General features: G+C 39.6%; 2 protein-coding genes across 5 annotated transcripts in view; one reads left to right on the forward strand and one right to left on the reverse strand.

Moving 5' to 3' along the window:
- The first annotated feature begins 509 nt into the window (after positions 1 to 509).
- Positions 510 to 2,533, forward strand: LOC306897809 (gamma-glutamylaminecyclotransferase B-like). Of its 3 annotated transcripts, none has more exons than XM_079462853.1 (3): positions 510 to 611; positions 824 to 887; positions 1,031 to 2,533. In XM_079462853.1, exons 2-3 carry the CDS (start codon positions 873 to 875, stop codon positions 1,499 to 1,501), a joined length of 486 nt encoding a protein of 161 aa, XP_079318979.1. In that variant the 5' UTR covers positions 510 to 611; positions 824 to 872; the 3' UTR covers positions 1,502 to 2,533. The 3 variants fall into 3 exon arrangements, with proteins under 3 accessions (XP_079318979.1, XP_079318978.1, XP_079318980.1); XM_079462852.1 differs by having other exon boundaries at positions 809 to 887; positions 1,031 to 2,526; XM_079462854.1 differs by lacking the exon at positions 824 to 887 and having other exon boundaries at positions 1,031 to 2,526.
- Positions 2,408 to 23,808, reverse strand: part of farp1 (FERM, RhoGEF (ARHGEF) and pleckstrin domain protein 1 (chondrocyte-derived)) — a 48,577-nt gene continuing 27,176 nt past the window's right edge. The window contains exons 5-27 of one of the 2 annotated variants that reach the window (XM_079462850.1): positions 23,721 to 23,799; positions 20,872 to 20,969; positions 20,150 to 20,264; positions 19,923 to 20,070; positions 19,741 to 19,836; positions 19,404 to 19,567; positions 19,228 to 19,296; positions 18,963 to 19,038; positions 18,662 to 18,857; positions 14,548 to 14,723; positions 12,886 to 12,975; positions 11,494 to 11,627; positions 9,856 to 9,937; positions 8,558 to 8,795; positions 8,355 to 8,485; positions 8,186 to 8,254; positions 7,917 to 8,006; positions 7,608 to 7,690; positions 7,415 to 7,527; positions 6,369 to 6,532; positions 4,154 to 4,261; positions 3,931 to 4,082; positions 2,408 to 3,828 (exon numbers count right to left, since the gene is read on the reverse strand). In XM_079462850.1, the coding sequence (XP_079318976.1) occupies positions 3,750 to 3,828; positions 3,931 to 4,082; positions 4,154 to 4,261; positions 6,369 to 6,532; positions 7,415 to 7,527; positions 7,608 to 7,690; positions 7,917 to 8,006; positions 8,186 to 8,254; positions 8,355 to 8,485; positions 8,558 to 8,795; positions 9,856 to 9,937; positions 11,494 to 11,627; positions 12,886 to 12,975; positions 14,548 to 14,723; positions 18,662 to 18,857; positions 18,963 to 19,038; positions 19,228 to 19,296; positions 19,404 to 19,567; positions 19,741 to 19,836; positions 19,923 to 20,070; positions 20,150 to 20,264; positions 20,872 to 20,969; positions 23,721 to 23,799 (2,750 nt within the window). In that variant the 3' untranslated portion in view covers positions 2,408 to 3,749. The remainder of the gene's footprint in view (positions 3,829 to 3,930; positions 4,083 to 4,153; positions 4,262 to 6,368; positions 6,533 to 7,414; positions 7,528 to 7,607; positions 7,691 to 7,916; positions 8,007 to 8,185; positions 8,255 to 8,354; positions 8,486 to 8,557; positions 8,796 to 9,855; positions 9,938 to 11,493; positions 11,628 to 12,885; positions 12,976 to 14,547; positions 14,724 to 18,661; positions 18,858 to 18,962; positions 19,039 to 19,227; positions 19,297 to 19,403; positions 19,568 to 19,740; positions 19,837 to 19,922; positions 20,071 to 20,149; positions 20,265 to 20,871; positions 20,970 to 23,720; positions 23,800 to 23,808) is intronic. The other variant, XM_079462851.1, reaches the window with a different exon arrangement.

The raw sequence follows: 23,808 nt of genomic DNA on the forward strand, positions 1-23,808 counted from the left end.
TTTCACGTTTACTGACGTGAGGGTCTGAAATCTTTTATTTAATTCATTTGTAATATTAACACAGTTTTATATCTATTATATTTATTCGTATATGAAAAGGAAAAAGATAATTTCCAAAACAGCAGAATCGGACAATACACAGTAGAGTAGCCATCGGCATATTTAAAGTATAATTTTCGTTACTGGCGTTTATAAATATTCTTTATCGTTAAACGCCGTGTTTTCTATTTATACGTAATATTTTTTTCCCACACAATATTTGCTGCAATAAATATTATTATTTTTCACACAATATTTGTTGCAATAATTATTAAAAATGTTCATACAATATTTGCTGCAATAATTATTATAGTTTTTCACACAATATGTGTTGCAATAATTATTATTATTTTTCACACTATATTTGTTGCAATAATAATAATTATTAATCACACAATATTTGTAAATTAATATTTACTTCATGTATGTGTAGCAGCAACCCTTGTTACGTCAAAAAACGTCATTTCCTTAGTCACCTAAACCCGGAAGTGGCTGAACTGAAGTGAAAATAAAAGCTCGTTAAAAACATTAAACTTCTTTCCTTGTTAACGTGACGATTCCTCGTATGATCGGTAAGAAACTGTGTTTTCTTTACCTCCTGATCATATTTCTATTTAACGTTACGTTAACTTACATGAACACACATTATTTAAGTAATAAAATATTCAAAGTAATGTCATATTGTAAAGTAACATTGTACCTTACCTTGCTCTTTGATCCCTTAATGTGTATATATTTTAATTTTATTTAAACGTATGCAATATAAAAGGTTTCTCAAACACAGAAGTGATCCAGATAAATACTGTCAGCATATTTCTGCATAAGGAAACCTCATGAACTTTAATTATGTAAGTTTGTATTGTTCTGCTCTCTAAATGCTGAATGATTTGTCTATTAGAAATTAGCATATTAAAATGCATTGTCAATTGATATCTGTGCGTAGACATTATTTGCATTATAATGAATATTTTTCCATTTCTTTCACCCACAGGACTGTAAAATGACTCGAGTGTTCGTCTACGGCACCCTGAAGGAGGGTCAGCCCAACTATGACAGAATGCTGGACATCACCAATGGGACAGTACAGTTCCTCGCGAGAGCTCGAACCGTGGACCCGTATCCCCTCGTCATCGCTACCGATGACAACATCCCCTTCATGCTCAACCTGCCCGGGAAGGGTCAACGGGTCCGAGGAGAAGTCTATGAAGTGGATGATAAGATGCTGAAGTTCCTGGATTGGTTTGAAGGGTGCCCAGACATGTACCAGCGTACTCTGGTCCAGCTGGAGGTGGAGGAGTGGGCCGGTGAGGATGAAGATGAACAGAAGACTGGCAGTATCGTTGAGAGCTTTGTCTACAACACGACTACATACAAACCTGAGTGGCTTCAAAACCCAACATATGAGAACTATGACACGTATGGAGACCACGGGCTGAAGTACGTGTGTCGTGAAGACAGATGACCAGATGTGCAGTGATATACTGTAGAATTATCAAATCGGCAAAATGCAATTTCTTCTTATTATAGTTTAAGATGGAGAACGTAGCAAACCAGAGAAATTATTCTGGATTTAACGTTCATAGAGGAATCGTATTGGTTTAAATGGAAATTATAATGGTTTCTATGGGAGTCTACTGGTAATGTGTTTGATTCTTGTGGTGGGATGTAGACATTATAGTTTCCATTAAAACCTTTATAATACCCATAATAGCCATTAAGTCCATTACATGGTTTTATTGTGTTTTGGCAGAGTTCTCTGAACCAATAGAACACCATTAAATCCTACTGGAATAAAAACACACTACACATAAAGGACTTTGCTTTTAAAACCCTGCTGAAAAAACAACAGAAACCATTAAAGAAATGATAATGGTTTAAAAGGATTTGTATTGGTTTTAGTGGAAACTCTAATGGATCTACTGGTATGTGATGGATTCTATTGGTGGGATGTCAAATCTTTTTGGAATAATGCCCAAAACAAACTACAAAAAGGAATTTTGTAATGGTTTTAATGGAAAATGGTTCATATGTTCATATGGCATTTGTAATGGAAACCATTCGAAATTTCGATTTTAATTTACATACTTGAAATAATACTAAACTGTATTCTCATAGGCAATATTAATTGAAATGTTGATTTTATTGTATCTAATAAAATAGGAACACGTTTACCTGCATTTGATTTCATGAGAAATGAATTACCCAACAAGCTCAAATATGTAGTGTAGTGTATTACTGTATATGTGTTAAACACTCCATCTATCTGTATATCTGGTTTGTGCATGTCTGTTTAAATGCAAGTTATCAAACCTTGGCACTTTATAATACAATTATTTTAAGTCGACAGCCAAATTACACAAAATGCAATGCATGACATATATACATATATATGACTTTATTCTGAAGATATTCAATTACCATCAAACATTTTTGTGCTGACAGATAATGCATGTTTTTAATATCTGTATTAATAAAGAAAAGGGGATTAAAATGCTCCAAAGCGCATCAATAACGTAAAAAAGATACAAAGATTCTAAAGAGAAACACAATGTGAACGTGTTTGGCACTGGAGTAGTTAGACAAAGGCAGCTGGGATCCATCAGAAGAACTTGTGCACCACGAGAGAATGATGACCACCTACTGTGTGGGGACGAAACCCCTCGGAGATCACAAAATGACTGAGGAGTGATTCACAGTTCAGTATCAAAATCGTATCAAAAACACGTCCTAGAAAAAGAAATGAATTCAGAAAGGCAGCGTCTGTCTGTCAGTCTCAGTCTGGATTTGTACTGTTTTAAGAAACCGTTTCTCTGCAGGCCTGTGCATAGACATCCGTCTGTTGATGTGGGTGCATCTCACGTGTCAAACGTTTCACCCGAAATCAAACGCAAAGATGATATTATACTTTGTTTCGTAAATGGGGTTCCGCGTTATATGCAAAGTTTTTTTTAACACTTTCAGACAACAAAGCACATTCACAATCTTTCTTATTCATAACAACTATAACCGTTACTATTGTACATTACATTTATTTCGCATTCCTGCAGCGAGTATTTTTCCATGAGAGGTTAAATGTGCTTAATTGTCACAGAAATGTCATTTTATATGAAATAGTTATGATTTTATGATGTTTTCGTAAAATATACTCATGATCTATGAGCTTCAAACCAAAATACAGATGGAAGGCTTTTATTCTTAGAGAAACCTTTTCCCAGGTGTGGCGTTTAATGCATGTTTCTCAGTCGAATCTTTTTGTGTAAAAAGTTTATAAAAGCATTCCTGCATAAGTCATTTCATAAACTCCTACATACAGTAAATGGATGCATTGGTTTTCGACTTTCGACTGGCCTTAAAAACTATTCAAACTTAAATTGTAATTCACAAATCTGAACCATGGTGTCTTTGATAGGACGGTTTATCTTCTGTAGATTTAAAAAAAATCGACAGGGAAGTGTTTCATTTTGACCTGATGATGGTTACACCACCGTTGTCAAATTTTGGAGCTTGGCATTGACGCCAACCTTGATTCTCTCACTTTATGACGTCACTTTACACTCCAACCCATACAATGTCTGCTGAATGTTTTGATAAAGTGAAGCACACAAAACCGTTTCTGCTGTTATCTTGTAAGAACCTGATTGAGAACCTGCTGTTTCTAAGTGTTTCGGGCGGTGTGTGTTTGTGTGTGTCGTCTCTCTCTCTTTCTTTGGTCAGTAGATGTGTGGTTCTTTGCGAATGGTGCGCGTGTGGCTGGACGAGCAGGTGGCACTGCGAATCACCTCCATCCACCTGTGACATCAGACAGATGAGAGAAAACCGGTTTGAAATACAGCTTCACATCCCAGTAAGTAAGTAAATAACATGTTGAAACTGGTGTGATGCGTCACGTGCCTCTCAAATGTGTACTCGCTCTCTGATCTGAAGTAGTACACGTGCGATTTGAAATGAAGCTTGAAGACGTAATCTTTATGAATGTTCTCCGATTCTGAAGGAATGGTGATGGAGTATCCCAGTAAGGGAAGGCTGGCGAGAGGATATTCATCCTGCAGAGAGACGTTCAGTAAACACTATTGAAAACGATGTCAAGTGAACACGTTTGGTGGATTCGGCTCACCTGATGTGTTTTGTAGAAGAACAGACTGAAGTTGGTGAAAACCACCCAGAGTTTCTGCCATCCGTTGCTGTTTTTAAACTTTCTAAGGAGATTTCCAGACAACTGATTCTGGAGACGAAAATAGAGTACAGATACAATAACCAGACTTCAAACTCACAAAAACTTTTGAGGATCTGCTCTTTATCATTTGATTCAATTTATAACTTTATTGTCTTTGTTTAAAGGGATAGTTCACCCAGAAATGAAAATTCCGTCTTCATTTACTCGCCTTCGAGTTGTTCCAAATGTATTTGTTCTGATGAACACAGAGGAAGATATTTGGAAGAATGCTCCTACTCAATGGGGGCAAAATCTATCTGGTTATAAGCATTCTTACAAATATCTTCCTCTGTGTTCATCAGAACAAACACATTTATACACATTTGGAACAACTCAAGGCGAGTAAATGATGACAGGATTAAAATTTTTAGGTAAGTTTTCAAAGTACGTTTTCGGTCACGTTTGGCACATAGGTGTTAATGTTGGATCCTGGGTATGCATTCATTTAAAGATCCTTGCGAATGTTTAACCTTCAGAAAATGTTGACCTGAGCAGAACGTTCACACACGATGAGTTCAAGACGATAAAAAAGCAAAAAACACATCTTGTGTGAACGCCCTTGAATCCTTTTCAACCGGATATCAGATCTTAAATCTATTCCGTAACTCTAAAACTTGACTCTGTACTCTGTACAGCGTGAGCATCGGGACCAAAAGCTGACATGTAAACATCTTAGAAAGAATCACAACACTCAACAACACAGAACTGAAATGATACGACACAAACCCCAATCACAGTCAGTATTCAGAGGTTTCTGACTTTACTACATTCTTAAATCTGTAAGACTATAGTCAATTTGTAGTTGCTATGATTTTAGCACAGTACAACTACAACCAAAACTATGGTTACTGTAGTAAAACCATGGTTAATTGTCTAAATGATTCGTGTTAAGAAACAAAGAGAAGTTAACCGCAGCGTAAAGGTTTTACCTCTCTACTCCTGCAGGTGTCAGTAAAGGAGAGGCTTTTGACCCGGTACCAACACACCACAGACAGAGAGACGGGCCCTTGAGCCCCGACAGCCTCTGACACACTGACTGGACTAAACTCATCTACTGAACCACAACACACCACACACACAGAGCAGAAGAAAACAAGAAGAAGAAACACAGGGAGTCAGAGGACACATGACAGAGGGACAAGAACACAAGTCACGATCTCAAGAGAACCATGACAGAAACGGCAGACACCTGAACGCTGAGGTAAGAGAACGTGAGTCAACCGCACGGAATCTGTGCCACACAATCTGAACAAACATCATTGTTTGGTCTTGTTTTGAAAACATTACATATATTTGATCTTTAGTAATCATTTGATAATACTTTGAGCGACCAATAACAGTCACATACACGTGAAGTTTATATATCCGGATTTAAAAATCAAGGTAATGGAGATGGTCTTCACTGCAGAACACAAGATCAAGGGGGCAAGGTTTGATCCAGATCCAACTCCTCCCATTTCCTGAACTTAGCCGCATTTTGGAGAGTAAGAGCTGAGGTATGGTTCCCTTTTTACACGTACGCGAGGGACAGCTAACCGTGCGCGTGACGCAAATTTCGTTATCTGAATAGTAAGCCGGAATTTTGTTACAAAGGTCACGCATTCCATTTCTTGGAGAAATTAGTTGAACCACCAGGTGGCAAACGTGTCCTGCGAGCATCATTTCAAGGTAGTGACCCCCGTAGGCCCGGAGAGGTATTGCAATATGTCGTAATGCCTGTGCGCCAATATCCGCGTGTATGCCACGGGCTTAAGTTGCAACTCGTGGTCGCCAATATCAAAGCCATCATTTAGTGTACGCCTGTAAATATTTGTGAACCCAAACCTTTGGACAAAAGCGTCTGCTCAATGACTAGAAGATGTAAAGTAAAGCAACAGCACGAGTATAACGTGTCAACCAATCAAAACGCAGTGGAAAGAGGCTGGATGCACTGTCGACCAATCACAATGCAAAGGGAGGATCCAACCTTGACCCCTGGAGGTCACGTTCTGCGGTGAGGAGCAACTGTGAAAACCGTGAGCACAAATTCCACGCGATCATCGTCTGGAGAAACGGCGGGAGGAGAGAGGAAAGTTAAAGACAGAAGACACATCAGACACGGACGACGCTGGTGTACCTCTAAAGCTACGCTAAAATCCACCATAGACACGCTGGTGTTACGATGCCAGCACACGTGAACCGTGGTGTTACCACGGTGAGGTGCCTGTCGCTCCAGAGAAGTTCTTGAAGAGCTCAAATCGTCCTCGGATTCCTGATCTGCGCTAGACTCGTCAGGGAATTCTGGGAAATGTGGGAAGAACAGCCGTTTAACATCGAAGAACATCAGACGAGAGAATGAAATCAAAACTTGAGATGTGACATTTCTCATCCGTCAGTGTGGACGATAACGTGATGTTTATTCCAAGCTCATGCGCTGCAGTTTTACATTTTAAAGGGGTCATGTGACACGGCTAAAACTAATGTCATCGTTCGTTTTAGATGTAATTCAATGTGTAAATACGATTTAAGGTTCAAAAACGCTGTATTTTCCACATACCGTGACATACATGTTTGTATCTCCTCTTTGCTCCGCCTCTCTGTAACGCGCAGAATGTTTACAAAGCTCATCGCTCTGAAAAGCGAGGTGTGCTGTGAATGGCCATGTGTGCTCAAATCAAACCACCGACTGATGTAGATTTGCGTTTCAGGCAGGTCTGGGTGAGCGTTCGCTTTTAGATAGAACGCATCTTTTGTTTCGACACTTTAATTTTTGCAATTGTATGTGTCTGATACATGCATGCGCAACTTATAACACAGAAAAACACGTATTCGCGCCATATGACCCCTTTAAATGGACTTCAAATGTTGTTGATGTCTTATCATTCATTAGTAAAAAAGGTGTGTGTGTGTGTGTGTCAAATCCCCATCTACACCTGAGGAAAAAAATATGTTATATTGTTTAAATCAGTGCTGGAACCCTGTGAAAAAAACATCTGCAAACACTAAACCTCAAGACAGATCTGCTTCTTTAAGACAGTCGCAACAGTACTAATGTTTTTGTGTTTTTATCGAGTGGTTTTTTCAAATGAAAGGATCATTCACGTACGTGGTTTGTGTCAGATGAAGGAAATGAGTTTTTGTTGTTGAAGCGTGTGAAATGAGTTAAATGAGTTTTTGTCTTACTGGTGTCAGTAAAACTGCCGGAGAGAATCTCGGCTGGAGATCCATTACAGCCGTCTGACAGTTCAACGGCCATCTTGATGTCCTCCAACCACTTCTCCATCTCTGATTTGGAACTGCGGAAGACAAAAGGGCTCTTCGATGAATACAGAAAACATCACATGACATCATTCTTCTGCACTCAAGATTCACATACCTGGCGGCCACCACAACAGACTGTCGCTGTCCAAAAAGAGTGAGCGAATGAGGAACACCCCACTCATCCTCGCTCTCACGGATCTACAGAGACACACAGATGAACGTGAATATACGTCACTGCCGAAAAACTATTTGGCCGTGAGTAACTGTGCCATGAAACGTGTCAATTCAGGAAATGAATCGATAAACCCAGACCCTGCTCACACACGTTCAGACATGAAAACAAACTGCCGTGAAGGTTTTATGAATGCAAATACATCTAATATATGCAAATGATGTCATTTCTATTCTCAGTATACAGACTTACTGTCATTCCATAGAGAGGAAGCTGCCCGTGAATCTTGAACTGGTTTGAGGCCGTCATGCCTCGACTCGTGTACATCAGAACATCATTGAACTTTAGTCGCATTGAGAAGAGATGAGAAGAAACCATTAGTCCGAAAACATTTTCTGTGATATAAAGATGAACACGCGGGACTTTTTCCTCTTAAAAAAGGTCAACTGGTGGATTAGGATGTAAAACTCGTGAGGGTATAATCATCTGACAGAATCAGTGTTACACGTGACATGTCTTACCAGAAAGAACATTCTCTGCTGAAGACCTTTACCAGAGAGTTTACTCAGACACCCCAACCTGATAAACTCCTGACGGAAGACAAACACACAAAACCACATCAACACCGGTCTCATGACATTTCAAATACCAACTGCTACACATTCTGCGTCCGTAATCCGTAACACAAACCCTTCCGGGAACGGCCAGGTTCTCGATGCCAATAAGATCTTTCTTCAGCTCGAGGAGTTTCTGGAAGTTTTCCATCTTGATGAGGGTCCCCTGAAGCTGAGCGACCGTCTCCGAGACGTCTGCAAGCGCCGCTGGAGAACGAGACAGAGGATTCAGGACGTAAATCTCGGAAGAAACCGAGCGTCTCTTGTTGTGTGGCGTACCTCGTGAGTCTCTGAAGTCGTCGTGTGTCGGTGGATAATGTTTGCACAGCCGCTCCAGGATCTGTTTGTAATGCATGAGACGATGCAGCGGTCGCAGGAAGATGATGTTGAGCGGCAGGTAACAAACCTTCTGAAGCTCAAAGTCTCGGCACAGAACCTCCAGCTTGCGGGAGGAGCGACACGTCTTCTCCAGCTCCAGTAACGCCTCCGAATGCTTCTGAAGATGAGCCGTCAACAGCTGAGAAACACAACGACAACACGGTGAGCTCACGGAGAGACTCTTTCATTAGAGTTTGCTTCCAATATGAGATGACGCCATTTTTACATTTGTTAAAAATCATGTTTTTTATTGTGCATTCCAATGAATATCAAGCAGTTGGTTTGTTTGGATTTAAGCCATAATAACTCAAATAATACAGCTGACCAACACAATAAAAACATGATAATGTACTAAAAACATGATTTTGGACAAAGAGTTCTCCCATTTTGGAAATGATACGTTTGAATATATTCTTTCCCCACATTTTTATGCATTTATGCTATAAATGAAAAAATGTAAAGACCCTTTTTTTCTGACCTTACTATTTCTAGGTATGTGTTTTTGTTTCAACTGCTAACAATATTTCTCTCAAATTTCCAATAAAAATATTGTTTGCATTTGCATTTATTTGCAGAAAATGAAAACTGAAGAATCAGGTGAAAATGACAGAAAAGATGCTCCGTTGTATTTCTGAAAAGTGAATCTGAACTTGTTTTCTTTGCCATAAGTGATGTTTTGAAAAATACAGTCATATTTCTACATGTATTTAGGTGTAAACTAGATTTTCCTCACACTTTTCATGCTGTCAGTTTTTGGCATTGCTGTTGGATGACTTTCTGTCACTCCTGAGGTTTGATTTTATTGAAATTCAACACACACTGGACTGGAATGACCACAACGCATCAAGCAATGATGATAACACTCTTGGAAGCTCTTTTCATTTTTCCCGCAGCTTATACATGTATATGTATTCAACTGATTAAAAAATATCGGTTTATATGCTGTATTATTTCTGTCTCCCATCTTACCAGTATGTCTATTGTTGAAGCAATGCATTGTAGTATTTATTATATTATTAAGAAATAACAAGATGAATCGCTTTGCTGCTCTTCACTTTTCTATATAATTGAACGAAATCATCTGCTAAATGTTTAATGTGATATATCTACAATATAGTAAAAAATATGACATTTAAAACAAACATCACACAGCTGGAAGTGATATCAAAGAAGATCATGTGATGTGATGATGTTCTGACCTTTAAACCCTGAATATTCTTCAGCATTACGTCTCCCACACGCTGGTAATCTCCTTTAATGTGTGCGTTCGATCTTCCTTCCCTGAAAACACACAGCACATTTACTGTGACATACACGCATCACACAACACCTTTCACATGACTTCACATAAATCACACAAGCCATTTCATTCTACTTTATGAGGTCTTTTTAGTTTTGACAAGCCTTGTTTACAATATTATTTATTCTTGTATTGTGTCATTTTATCACACGAGAAGAAGAAACATTAGAAGAACGTGTACAGCTTTGTGTTCTGGTCATGAATTTGATTTCCAGTGAACGTGCATATTAACAAAATGTAAATATAATGCAGATATAACGATAAATGCATGAATCTTAAAGGATGAAAGTGAAGCTGAAGTTCTCAGGTTTCCCCCCAGATGTCACTGTTGAACATCTAAGCACACAGAATGTCATTTATCAGACACTTGAAATCTCAATACTCCAGACACAGCACACAACACAAATATGAATTGATCTTTCTGTTCTTGAACTCAAGCCGTCTCGCTGCAGGACACACTGGACATCAGAACGGACCAGTGACTCTGAGAGAGGTCTAACAGAGAATGTGTGTGTGTGTGTGTGTGTGTGTGTGTGTGTGTGTGTGTGTGTGTGTGTGTGTGTGTGTGTGTGTGTAAAATCAGCAAGTATCAGTATTTATTTTTTGTAAATAGGTGATCAATGTGGATGGTTCTCTTTAAAAAACCGCGTGCTCTACTGTTAAAATCTGAAGATGCACTTCCGCCCTCTAGTGACAATTTTTTGTTAGACGGCTTGGGCGGAGCATCCGTTAACTCCTCCCCTTCAACTGTCAGTCTGCTCCCTGTTCCATTTCCAAATTCAATGGCTGTTTTTATACATCCAATCAAATCGCAGGGAAAAATTCTGACTTATGTACCCGCCTGATCCCAGCGTTCAGCTATCGAACATTGTCTTGTAGAAATAACTCTCACGCCTTTCTCCGGATGTGTTCCACAACTCTGGAACGATCTCCCATGTGCCACAAAATCAATGGATTCTGAAGTCGTCTGTACGAATCGACTAAAAAAACTCTTCCGTCAACATCTGACCCACTAGTACAGCCTTCTACTTCTTCTCTAGTTTCCTACTACTAGTTTTCCCCTACTTTGTAAGTCGCTTTGGATAAAAGCGTCTGTTAAATGAATAAATGTAAAACAAGCCACGCCCACATTGTTTCACATTTTTTTCCGTTTTAATTAGAAATGCTTCAGAATACGGAAGTAAACACATTCGCAACTTTTGGTTCAAGGGGACTTTAAGGCTTTATTATATTATGTGACATTAAAAAATAGGCCTTATAATAAATCGAAATGTAAAACAGGACGTGCTTAAGGATTCAGCATTCAAACTGAACATGTTGAGCTTACAGTTTCTGTAAAAAACATTCAACTAAATATTTAGTCAAAGTTTGTATTACAGTACACACACACACACTTGTCTGATGGACACACACTATCACTGGTTTTCTGACACATACACACTAAATGCAAAGGCACGGAACACACGTGTTTGTCTAAAGGACACAAATCTGAAAGCACACACACACACACAGAGGTTAAAATGTGTGAAGTACACACCACTGTGCCAGTCTCTGCTCCATGTCCTTCAGGAAGTTCTCGTGGAATTTGTAGACAGGTTCAAAATTGGCAAATATGAGATTCCTCAATGACTGTGGCATGGCTTCATCTCTCCCCACATACTTCTGTAAGTGCTGTCAACACAACAACCAACAAAATACATCACAATACAACTCAAGCATTCAATACCTGAATACTGTAGAACTCATCATAAACACATTATTGTGAATGCTACAGTAAATGTGCGCTGAGGATTCACACAGAAGATGTTGAACAGATGTAATAACAATATGGGTGTGGTGCTCTCAGAAGCAGGAGCCAAAGAAAATATTTACAGAGCTGTAAACGTGTCACGCTGCTGCTCTTTTTCCTCTAGCCTGTAAAAATAAAACGGACCACTCGCGCCGTCAGACAGACTGAAGGAATCAACCAAAACACAGTCTGAACCTTATCTGAACCGGTTGACCTTCATTAACCAAAAAAACATCTTTTAAATAATAAATTACTTTCCTTAACGCTGAATTAAACAGTCGACTCAACCCAGTTATCACACGGCACTGTCATGTTAGCCATTAAAGACCCAGTGAAGTTAAAAATGACAATTCTTATTTTTTCATGAAATAGTGCAGCGTTTATAGTAAATAGATTATAAATGTGGGTCATTTTCTTTTGTAAATTCATGTACCCTCACAATCTTCAGTTCAAATCTGAAAATGCACTTCCCCCTGTAATGACTGTCCATCTCAAATGATGTAATTTGACGGCTTGGGCGGAGCATCCGTTAACTCCTCCCCTACAACTGTCAGTCTGCTGCCAGTTTTATTTCAAAATGCATCGGCTGTTCTTACACATCCAATCAATTCGCAGTGAAAAACGCCAGCCACGCCCACACATTTTCTCCTTTGAAATTCCTCGGAAATGTGTCGGTATGCGGAAGTAAAATGATCGCAACTTCCGGTTCACGGGGAGTTTAAAAACACCTGCAACTGCCTAGCAAACACCCAAAACATAATGAATGCTAACAAACACAATCTGGTGATTTTTGCCAGATATTTTATGAGGTGGTCGACTCATATCTTATGCGCGTTAATGCCTTAATGAAATAAACGTTTATAGGTGGGGCTTGTTTACCGCTCATTTTTAATAACAATTCATCTTTGTAGTAATCACATCGGACAAATTCATATGCAAAATAACGATGGATTCCCGTGACAAAAATCTGTAGCAACCACACTCCATAAAATCCACACCTTATTTGATCAAATCAATGCACATGTGACGGCTGTAATGTCAGAGACAATCCACACAAACCTTTGATATTAATAAGTATTTAGTGTAAACTCCATGCTGACGTGACAGATGTGACAGACTGAAATTATGAGAAATAGTTACCACAGTGATGACCTCCAGATCCTTCAGATACGTCCTCTCTGTGGTCAGAAGCTCTTTGGCGATGAAGTAAGCTTTATCAGTAGGGAAGCGCTGACAAACGGAAATAAATGCATAAGACACAAAAACAAAAGAAACTCTACATATAAAAACATTTGTGTCATTACAAAATCCATAAAGTCAAACTTTTGTGGCCATTTGTTGCCCAATTTTCTTTGGTCCGTATTTGTAAGCTTTTGTCATGATATAAAACACAACAAATGCATGTTATGTATGTAGATGTGTATCTGTGTTTACATCACATATGTAATGTAAACTCAGCCCAGTTGACGGATATGACAAATATGTGACAGAACACAACCAATGAGATTCAATGTCATTGACTTGCCACCATATTTTATCTTGCCAGGGTTTATTCAAACTCTGAAATATAAAGCAGGGAGTTATGCGTTCTTTTATTTTTTGGGGAGAAAATGTATGTTTAAAGTCCCAGTGAAGTAAAAATGACGATGCCTATTTTGTTCATGAAATATGGCAGCGTTTATTGTAAATAGTTGATCAATGTGGCTAGTTCCCTTTTTAAAATGTGTGTGCCCTCATAATCTTTAGTTAAAATCTGAAAATGCACTCCCGTCCTTTGATGACTTTCCATCTTAGATGACGTATGTTTGACGGTATGTTAGCATCCGTTAAGCATCCGTTAGCATCCATTTCAAAAAGCAACGGCTGTTTTATGCATCCAATCAAATCGCAGAGATAGACTAAAGCCCACCTACTGTTTTTTTCATTCGAAATTTCATGGCTGTGTCCGAAAGCTCGAAAATGCCTTCGGAGGGAGCATTTCAAGGTAGGGAGGCATCAAGGCACGTTCGTATCCAATGTATTCGTTACTTCCTGCCTGATCCGGAGATCTGTCCATCAGTTTGATTTTTGATGTCCCACAATTCTATGCAGGTGCTCGTGCGGGGAATGTGATTGCTTCAGCTTCGAACTCAACCCTGCTCGACCACAGTTTTTGTGTAAATTAATTTACATTCTCTCTTTTTACAGCTTTGGATTGCATTTAGCGGGAAATTAGTATCGTCGTTTTTAACATATTTGGTTAATTATCACAAAGGTGCACTTATTTTCAAACAGAATTCTGTTATGCTGCCTCCGAAGGCTGTCCAAATGTGTTTCTCTGAGCTGCCTTTATGCCCAAACGCTGCCTAAGCTTCCCATTTCACTCGGAAATGCCTTAAAATACGGAAGTAAAAATTATCGCAACATCCGGTTCACAGGGACTTTAAGCATAAATATTAAATCAATCTTGACGGATGAAGACGCAGTGAGATCACATAATCTGCCCTAAATAGACAGGAATTGAGGTTGACTTTATCCAGGTCTCCTATTCTGAGATGTCCACAGAGACCATAATACAGTGAAAACACATCTCTTTTCATTCCTCGGTCTGAATTTCTGAAGTCTTAGAATGAAATTCATAAAACGTAAGAGGAGGTGATGAGAGAAAAACAGTTGCTTTTTACAAATGAACACAGACAACAAATGAAACAAGTTGATCTTCCAAAAAATACCATCACTTCACTTAATAGAAGAGCATCACAGAAACTCATGATCTCAGTACACATCTAACTATTTCCATCCCTCCTTCCCCAAAAGACAAACCTTCCTGCGAACCTCGTCCTCGTCGTCCGTGCGGACGAAACCTCCGTCGGTCAGTAACGGGCTGGTGAGAGGAGACGGCTGTCGTCCATCTGGACTGTGACCGAGGCTGAGACTCTGTTTCTGTCCGTTCACCATCACCCTGATGGCCGATGGAGACTCGCTGTTGCCCACGGGACCTGAAGGAGAACAGGCAGGTTACAATGAAGCTCTGGTATTTCGTTTTTTCGAAGGGCAGTGAATTTGTTAGTCCTTCGTAAACGTATCTAAAATCAAGTATTATTTTATACTACGGCACAAAACACACATGAACCCTGCTGAAGAGGCGAGCGTAGATGGAAACGGTTTGGGAATCCATACGTGGATCGCATCAACGCTTGAGTTTTCAGCAGGAGGTTTTAAAATTGTTCTCAAGACTATTGTCAGGGATGTGAAGCTGAACGTCACATGGACAGACGGATGGACGACGGCTGACAGCATCACATTAGGATCCGGACATGAATGAGTCACTTTGTCCCGAGGACAGCGGGGGGGGGCCACGTTTCATCTCTCGTCCAGAAGATGACTACATCTACAACTGCACAATCACTACACAATTACATTCACATACTTGCCCGACAAAGTCCAGCGACATTTCAAATGAACCGAAGATCCACAACGCAGGAGAATGGAAGAGTCGCAAAGCTGCTGATAAACACAAACTCATACGGACATGCAGGAACGTCTTCATCATCAAACATGGCACACAGACCACTACAACTAGCACTATTCTAACACACAACAACACGAACCGGGGGATCTAGCACATCTAGGGGGACATCATAAGTCATCGACGCAAACATCAGGAGTCCTGCTTCACAACAACCAGTTTTTATTTCTAATAATACACATTCATGTACAATGTTAAAAAAGAGGAGTATTGAGGGCGGAGTATTAAATGAACATCAGACATCCATCATACAGAAAAAAAGACCTCCAAAAAGTGTTTGTTCATAAGCGCTACAGGATAATAACACATGAGAACTAAGGCTGTGATTGTTCGTCAGACGTGATGTGGCTGTTTAGTTTGAAAACACATACAATTACGGGTTAGTGGATTTGCATACTGTTAACTGTAAGTATTTCAAATATAACATTTATCAGAAACATTCACACAGCTCAGAAATGTACAGTTCATACTGAAACAAACAGAAGATCACAAGTGTGAATCATTCAATATTCTCTTCATTATCAAATGCTATTAACAATTACATTTAGGCATAATTTAGTCAAATGTACAAAAAGCTCCATGAAAGGTTGAGACTCTACGTAGGTCACTGATGATAAATTACATATGACTGGAAACCCTGGCTGGGTAAAAATGACATGCATTCATATTAACAGTGACGTAAACACTCAACCTTTCTTCTTGTGAAATAACTGCAGTGGTCTTGTGAATGGCTTTAATAACACTTTCCAAAACTTTTCATTGACGTAATTCTTGCAGTCGTTAACGTAAACGAATCTCGTCTTCCACGAAGGTTGAAAATATGGGTCAGATCGTGTCACTCAATGATAATAAACTATTACTATGAGTAATAAAGGGTGTGGAACACGGTTTTACGCGTTTGGTGTGAACCCAGAGTTAGGAGTGTAGAGAACTTAGTGTTTCTTTCCAGAATCATCACTATTTGTATAGGTTTTAAAACAAATACTTCGTAGGCGTATACTACGCAAAACCATGGTTTAACTATAGTAATGTATTTTGTAGTAAACGAATACAAAACAAGCTAAAACGTGGATAGAAAAAACGTAATCATTTAACAAGCATTTGTAAAGCCATTTTAAAATGCACAAGCAGAGTCTTAATAGAATATTTCTCAGTCTGTATCACCGATGTCTACTTCCACTTCAGAAGACCACTGCGTTATCAAAGACTCGTATACACATATGAGAGGGAAGAGAAAGAGACCAGAAGAAAAGAAACAGATGAAGCATTCCAGAGAAAAAACACATGCTGTCGTTGTGACACAAGCACAGGTTCAGCGTTCATCGAGCGTCGCCGCAAACAGATGACAGTGATGAGGAGTGCCAGACGAACAGAAAAAAAGAAGCTGAGCAGCAAAGCAAAACATAATCTGTATGATCACACTTGTGTTGCATGTGCAGGAGTGATGCATGCTGGGAAAACAAACGATGCCACCGGATCAAGCTATCAAAAATAAACAGTGAAGCCATCCTGATCACACAAATTATAACCGGCCTGAATAAACCAAACTAACTATAAAATCAGCTGAAACACTTTCGACTTTTGCCTACAATGCTTTGTGACAGATGAGCTCACTTGATCTGTTGTTACACACAACGCGATCTTAGTTAAGGACAAATATCATCTAGCACCGGTCACATAAACTAGACTTTAACACAAATGACGATTCAAATTTTGAAATACCACACATTATTTTTCAAAAACGTACCAAAACGTACCGTTTTAGCTAAACTACTATTCCCAAAACTATAACACGAGTTTAAGCTATTGGCTATATGAAGGTATGTTTTTGTGCTTACAGGTTATGTAAACGCCTGCCACCTTTCTTTAGATTTTTGTAATTCCTCGTTGCTACAAAACTAACTAGAAAGTAATCGTTCACAGTAATGTATATTTGGCAACATCTAATGTCTAGTCACTGCTCAATATGGGTAAATAAACATACATCCCATCTGCTTATCTTTCATTCTCTACCAGCGATTGCATTGACACACATGGCACTTTACAATACGACTCTCAACAGCTCTGAAGATCGAGTTAATATTGTAATTGAAATCGTTCGACATTCCGACAAGAACACAGGTTTTGTCGCCTTAAAAGCATTAAACAGCATAAGAGCATCTTCTTCAGTTTCTACACCACTTGTGGCACCAAACAGAATTGCAATAATAATGCTGTGCATGCAGACAGACAGGGTGCATTTCAGCTTGCGGCCACAACTGGTGCTGAAATCCAAAGCTGCCCATTGTAGTATCTCTCTTGAACCTCCAAATCACAAAACTGGAGCCTCAGTCACAGATCATCTTCTCTAACAGTTGAAGAATTGTGCCTCATCCTCATTACTGACAGGATAGAGATATCCATCCTCTCCGCCCTGACCCTTATCCTCCATCTGGATGCTGCCAAAAGAGAACTTGTTTCTGGGGACAGGAGAGGAACCGGCCGCTCCGGGGTTACCGTAAACTAGAGGCTGACTGTATGAATTGCTGCCTGCATCTGATTCAGTATCACTAGACTCTGTTCCACTGCTGGCAGAGCCGTCAACCATATGAACCGGACTGCTGTGATCATTGGCACTCAGTCGACTTCCATACACTTGTTGGGGAGTGTTGGATCGTGCTCGACTAGACGCTCCACGGCCATTAGCGGCAAGGCAGCGCTCCAGGGCGGCAATACGTTCGGCCCTCGACACCAACAATTGCGGTTCATTGGCCGGAGCGGAATCGAGTTGGCTCAGAATCATGGGGTCGGTATCGGAGCGGTTACGCATACCGTTTTGTAATTTCTGCAAGTGCGGGGAGCGGCTGACAATTGGGGAGTAGCTCCCGTAATGTTGGGCATCTCCCCCAGAACGGCCGTTAGAAAGATGCCCCCCGTCATCCCACCGACGACGCCAACTATAACCCATCTGCTCTGTGTAGTTCAGAGAGCTGGTTTGGTGAAAACCGCTTAACACTGGACTGCAATTTGCACTTCTGGAAGATAAAACGTGAGCGGTGGGTGACTTGGGGCCGTGAAACATTTCATCAACCAGAGTACTGCTGAGAGGGAAAGCTCGTGGTGAACCGTTACCACAAAACGAGCCAGGACTGCCATTGAATGTGTCTGAACTCTGAGCCAACCGATGGCTGGTTAAAGGAGACTCCCTGAACCTCGACTTGCCCGCTCCGTGGCCATTCTGTTGACTGTTACCATTAACATTACTTACGGCTACTCTACGGCCGACTGGCTGGACCTCATCATTGTCATGTGTGTGGGAGCGAGATACCGTGATGCAACCTTTCACCAAATCATATTCGCTATCTATATCACTGCAGTCGATGTAAGGTATGGAGGAGCTGCTACCCTTGGCAGCGAACGATGCTAGACCTGTACTCAGATGCTCAGCCTGATGCATGGAGGGGGGCGGCTTGAATCGAACATCCGTCTCGTCGTGGGTCCCGTTCCGGCATCCGTTGCTTTGTGAAGTTGGGCTCCCCGTGTAGCGCTGGGGAGACGGGTTCTCCACGGTCACTTGAGCACGGTGAGGTGAGTCTACCTGTTGACCTGAAGCGCTAGCATTCCTCTGAAACACAGACATAAATACAAGAGAAGATGAAATGGCCTTTACATCTGAACAGAGTAGGGCATTTTAGGACTGACATTGTATACTCATCCAGTTTATATTCACCTCTCCGTGATCATCAGCACACAGCTTGGGTGGAAATGAAGGAAGGTCGCTGTTGGACTGAATTTTACTGTGTTTTCTGAAAACAGAAGATGTGAATTGAAAGGAAAAGATTAGCCACGCAGCCATGTCTTGATTGATCAGAACGAAGTGTGATTTTAACAGTGAAACATGACTATAAAGCATGTATATTGTGTATATTATTATATTGCATTTATGACAACAGAAAGAAACGCAGGAGTTTTGAAGATCAAGGGCGCTATCTCACCTTTCAAATGGAATCTTCTTGAATTCCGAGTCTTTTACATAATCAATCACCTGCCGTTGTGTGCGACCGCTACAAGATAACATGACAGATGATGAACAAATCTGTATACTTCTATCAATCCAGACAAAACACACAGAAAACAACACAATTGTGTTGGGAATGAAGTGTTCATCAACCTGAATCTGAAGGAAGAACCCCTGGTGAAGAGAACTGGTTTGGGTTTGGGTTTAGGCTCTTCAAAGAGTCGGAAGAAGGCGTGATATTCCACACAGATCTTCCAGAAGACTTTACAGCAGTCTCTGCTTCCCATCATAAACTCAAGAGTGTCCTGACAGTTACTCTGGTCAACACAATATTCAAATGCACAGCTCCTTTTAATCGTGGATCCAAGCTTGGTAACTTATACAAACAACGTCGATGCAAGTTAAACAGTTCTTGCCAAAGTTAAACAGATATGTTTGTGTTAAAACATCGTCTTGTTGTTTAATAATGATCTTGAAAGCAAGCACTTACATTTAAGTCAGGTCTAAGTTTTATGAGAAAGCGTTTGCGTTTGAAGCTCAGCTTGCGGACTTTAGACCAGTTGAAGGAATTGATTTTGGTGTGGCCCTTAAAACGAAGAAATAAAAGCACATTACAAGAGACAAATCTAATAGGACACGTTTGACATGATTTACGCCGAGAATTCAATTTACCTGAAAGACCAAAATACCAGAATGAGCCACAGCGAGGTTGAGTTTGGTGCCCTCTCGATCTTTGGCCGAATGAAGACGAACCCCATACATCTCCAGTCTTCTGGCGATCTCCAGGAGCTGATGATCAGAGTCAGCTGGCGTCTGTCCGCTATACAAACATTACATTACTCAACATTTGACATTTCTTTCACATTTCCAGACATGATGAGCAGCAGCGTCACACTCACACGTGCTTCTGATGATATTGCATGATTCTGTCCATCAGAGCGTCCTGATCTGGAATGTACTTGTTGTTGAGCAGATGTTGTTTACACTGAACCTCATCGAAATCTCCAATCTCAGCTAGAAAAACACAATTATACAAATCAGACACACCGACTCGAAAAAATACTCAAAACACTTGAGTATTTATCATAGTACCGTAGTAAATTATCCTTTCACCAAAATATCATACTGCAGTATACACTAACACCGTGTAGTGCTATCAATAGTACACTACAGTTTACTATAGTAAATAATAAAGTATAGTAAATTGTGCATTTATTAAAATATCATTTGTTATATAAATCTTTACTTGATTTATAAATTGTGTGGCATTTTGTATTACAGAATATATGGGCTTTGGTTTGTACCAGCGGTCAGTACATCAAGTATGTTACTGATGCTACATCAGTCAGAGCGGTTTCCATGGCAACTGAATATCCAGTGATTTTATGACGTGAAAGCAAAGCTTGCTGGACATGATCCGAACATGCTTTTTCATGAGCGACGACACCGAGTATAATCACATCCATCCACACGGTCTGCTGACACGCCAGTTCATTTAAATTCTCTATTAGCATCACACCGCCAACGAAAAACTAGGACAGGATTTACATATTAAACACACAATGCTGTTGTGATGGAGATCAAATCTGTAAGTTAAGTAAGTTTTTGAAAATGCTCTTACACTGCACTATGTTTGACACCAGAAGGGCGGCGCTGCTCTCATTGCAGGTCATGTGGCCACAGGCCAAATCATGTTTTATCTGCAGGGCAAAAAGATACCTGTGACCAGAGAAAAGAGGATTTTTAGTGCAGACAATGAAAACCAACAGAAAATGACGGACATTTAGTGACTGCTTCCTGAGAAACAGAACTAAAACATTTACAAGCACCATTACCGTTACCGTAACACGGTCTGAATGAATTTAACCATTTACTACAGAATACTGTAGTACGAATTAACAAATCACAGCAATTCATTGCCTATAATACAGGGAACTTTGAGTTCAACTTAAAGAAAGAACTTACAAATGGCTGGTGCAACCTTACCCAGGACACTACAATAAACTACAATTTGCTTTGGTAAATACTATATTTCATAGTACATTTCATGTGAGAATAAATGAATGCCAATTTATTAACGCATAACTTATTAATACTTCTGGACATAACTTACTTGAATTGACAATATTAAATACATGGGCAATTTCGATTTAACTTCAAAACCTGTTTAACTTTCTTTAGTAAAATTTTTAAGACTAGCGCCACGATATTCACAAAGGAGTTTTTATTTGAATGGGTTTGATGTCAGCAGGCAGCGTTAGATTTTAAAGCGCTCATAAAAACACTATTAAAAGGTTGTTTTAGACAGGCACACCCTTGTTTTCATCCCTATTAACTCTGAGAGCCACTGGTCTCCACTGAATAACGTCTGAATTCAACTGAAGAGCAACATAAAAACTCACATAAGACTTCGACAGATCACTGTGGGACGTCTTTTCAATCAATGAAAGAAAGAAAAACCAAAAATAGAAAGATCATTAACGTGCACATGATATCATCCAACTGCAGTGCATTCTGGGATTGACTTCTTACTATGAAGGACACAAAGGTGTAGAACATAAAACACACCAAATATAACCCGCTCATGATTTTTTAAAGACTTACTGTGGCTTAAAAATGGCGGTTGCTAACAAATTGCTAAAAGGCAACTACTTCCTGTGGTGGGGATGTTATTGCACATATAAAGGCCACAAATAATGCAACATGGGCACAAATTTCTTAATCCGTAGATGCGTTCATTCACAGAGTAATTACTTTTTAATAATGTTTGAAAGTGTCGGAGGTTTCGAGAGAGTCTGTTTATAGCATCGTGTTAGCCGGTTGCTCCCAAAGTAGCAAATGTTGTTTTAATTGGGTTTATCTTGATAGACAAAACTGTAAACACCATAAACCTTTGTTAATCACAGAGCTTGTTTTTTGAGATCTTCCAAAAGTCTATGTGAAAAGTGCAAAGGCTTTCAGTCGAGGGAACCAGCGCTAACTTTCCGGGTTAGCCTACAAAAAACAGAGTACATTAAGGTCATGGGTTTACTTCACAAAATGTACACGTTTTAATGAAAAATCCGATTTAAAACGCTGTTTTACTCAGAACTACAAACCAGCTCATGTAAAACTCCAAAGAACACTTGGAGAAACACAGTTCGAGTCCTTTTCTTTTTCTTTTTAACCACAAGTGTTGCTCACTATATTCAAGTCATCAAACAGAGTTTCACAGGACAAACAGCGTTTACTTGCCAAAGGAAAAAATATCTGTGGCCGAAATGGTTTGGGATTGGCAGAAATAAAACACGCAGCCATCTGAGGGAAAAGCTTTAAAGCTTCTCAGTCTTCTGGCTTGACTTTCAGTAGCGTAGTGACAAGAATCTACAGAACCTTCAGAAAACCTGAATTAAACCATCTCACGCGGACTGTTCCTGACATTGACATGTGGCTTTATCACTGGAGTCTTTCTGTCAGATACGACAACATCACGTGTTAACAAACAGCCAGAGAAATGCCTGAAAGCCGTTTCATGACCACTAAATTCACTTTTCTACAGGACAGACATTAAATTCACATTCAAATGTGTGAATACGCACATACTGTATTACAACCAAAATAAAGCGTAAATGAAATAAATGCCTCTGGACATAAAAAGAAGATATTGAAGTTACCTTGAAGTGCATTGGTTATACAGCTTCAACATTACTTTTAGAAACGTAACATTATGTTACTTAGAATTTATGCTTCTTTATATTTAATGCATTACATTCTTTAAACAGTATCATCATAAATAGCAAAGTATTAAAGGAAAAGTTCACCTGAAAATGCAAAATTATTTTTAATAAATGGCGTTCAACATGTTTTGAGACCTCCCATCCTCGCCGGAGCACAAATAATGATGTTTTAGAGAAACAACAGACCTTTGACAAGGTCCAGAAAAGTACTAAAGACATGGTTAAATTGGTCCATCCTCTCATAATGGCTCAGTTGAATTTTGTTGAAGCGACGACAATACTTTGTGCGAAAAATAAAAATATATGTTAGTCTATGGTTCGTGTTCACGCGAGCAATTCGACGCATGTTCATTTGTGCGCCGAATATATCAATATATCGATTAAACTCGTTGTTTTGGTTTGTTTATCGCACAAAGTATTGTCCCAGTTGAGCCACTATGAGCGGATGGACCAATTTAACCATGTCTTTAGTATGTGTGACAACAACTATAACCATGATGTCTATGAGGAGACCTTGAAATCTCTCATATCCCCTTAAATATCTTTATTTATATTTATATTTCCAAAGACACCGGGAGGTCTCAAAACATGTTGAACGCCATGTGGGTAAAAAATCACACAAGTTCGATTTTGAGGTGAACTTTTCCTTAAGACTTTTAGTATTAAAACCATACATCTGATTATAAATTAAAAGGCATTATACCTTCATAAACCATTAATAGCAAAACTATTAAATGAAGAACACAAATATTACCTGGTGTGTTCTTCTAACAGCTGCGTGTGATCTGGAGGAAAAAACTTCACCACGAATCGCAGAATTGTGTTCTTGGGCCCTGCAAAGA

This window comes from Barbatula barbatula, assembly GCF_947034865.1.
Source record: "Barbatula barbatula genome assembly, chromosome: 8".
NCBI classification, from domain to species: Eukaryota; Metazoa; Chordata; class Actinopteri; order Cypriniformes; family Nemacheilidae; genus Barbatula; species Barbatula barbatula.